The following is a 1,460-nucleotide window of genomic DNA, read 5'->3' on the forward strand; positions in this document are numbered from 1 at the left end:
CGTCTGCGTAAAATCGGTAAAAAACGTACCGATATATTTTCTTAAGCGGTTATATTCGAAGCATTCTAATTTAACGACGGTGGTGACCGACGGACGACAGCGAGCAATTTGCGATAAAGAAATATGTCTTTTCTTCACACACATTCAAGCGAGTGTTTAAAGAGCGAACTCGATCTCTTCTCTCTACCACCTACGCAAACTAGCATCGAAAGTTCGCAATGGATTCATTACAAACCCGTGACCTCTCTCTCGGACGACTCGCCGATTCGTCATCCCCGGACACGGAGAAGAATATTTAGATCTCACGCACACCATGCTGAGTCTTCGTCTACGTGTAGAAACAAACGCCGATTCCGCAAGACAGACTTCAGGAACAAGCGCCGAAAGAATAGCCGTAGGCCCCGTAAATCATTTGCTTCATTCTATCTTCAATCAAATCGACGTATATTTCAATCAGAAGCTCGTGTCGCCTCCAAACAACGCTTACGCGTACCGAGCGTACATAGAGGCGTTGTTAAATTATTCTTCACCCGCAAAAACTTCCCATCTAACTTCCTGTCTATGGAACATGGACGCACCTGGACACATGGACGATCTGTTGGAATCAAATCCCGGCAATCCCGCTCTCGCGAGACGCGCTCGTTACATTTCCGGAGGGAAAGCGTTAGATCTCGTAGGACATCTCCATTGCGACGTTTTCAATCAAGACAAATTTTTAATTAACGGTGTAGAAGTATGGTTGAGATTCGTTCGTTCGAAAGATTCGTTCTGTCTCATGGAAAGTAGCGAATCATCGAAAATTCATATTCTCGATGCTACCTTGCTCGTTAGAAGGGCGAAAATAAGCTCAGGTTTGTTACTCGCGCATGCTAGAATGATGAGTAAAGTTACAGCCAAGTATCCGCTCACGAGAGTCGAGGTTAAAACATTCACGATTCATAGCGGTGTTATGGGTGAATCGTTAGATAATGTAATACTCGGTCAATTACCGAAGCGAGTAATAGTCGATTTCGTTAGTAATAAAGCGTTTAACGGTGACAGAAAATTAAATCCGTTTAATTTCAAAAACTACGGAAAAAAATTTCTTTTCGCTGTACGTCGATGGCACGCAAATTCCCAGTAGACCTTTGCAACCAGCTTTCTCCGTGGAGGAACCGCTTTACATCGAAGGTTATCAAACGCTTTTCTCGGGAACAGGCATTCATTTTTTGAACGAAGGAAATTCTATAAGCAGAGACGATTATTTCAAAGGATATACTTTATTCGCTTTTGATCTTACTCCCGATCTATCCGCTAATTGTGCTGGACATTGGAATCTCGTCAAACATGGTAGTTTACGATTAGAAGTGCAATTCGTAAAGGCACTTTCTGAGACGGTTAATTGTATTATCTATGCCGAATTCGATAATGTCATAGAAATCGACTCGTCTCGTCAGGCCATCGTCGATTTTTCGGGGTAG

At 42.9% G+C, this 1,460-nt stretch overlaps 1 protein-coding gene across 1 annotated transcript; it reads left to right on the top strand.

Moving 5' to 3' along the window:
• Positions 1–313: 313 nt before the first annotated feature.
• On the top strand, positions 314–1,460 carry LOC145973833 (uncharacterized protein F54H12.2-like). Its single transcript, XM_083103407.1, has 2 exons — positions 314–1,016; positions 1,198–1,460. The coding sequence occupies exons 1-2, from the start codon at positions 314–316 to the stop codon at positions 1,458–1,460; spliced, it is 966 nt and encodes a 321-aa protein (XP_082959533.1).

The sequence above is a fragment of the Camponotus vicinus genome, unplaced genomic scaffold, assembly GCF_025532165.1.
Source record: "Camponotus vicinus isolate PSW18456_S1 unplaced genomic scaffold, iyCamVici1.0 SCAF_6, whole genome shotgun sequence".
NCBI classification, from domain to species: Eukaryota; Metazoa; Arthropoda; class Insecta; order Hymenoptera; family Formicidae; genus Camponotus; species Camponotus vicinus.

What these genes read in the sequence shown, in the direction of transcription:
- LOC145973833 (XM_083103407.1), top strand. Translation starts at nt 314, where the DNA reads ATGCTGAGTCTTCGTCTACGTGTAGAAACAAACGCCGATTCCGCAAGA. An exon ending in AGTAATAGTCGATTTCGTTA is followed by an intron (nt 1,017 to 1,197) that starts GTAATAAAGCGT and finishes TCTCGGGAACAG; the next exon opens with GCATTCATTTTTTGAACGAA.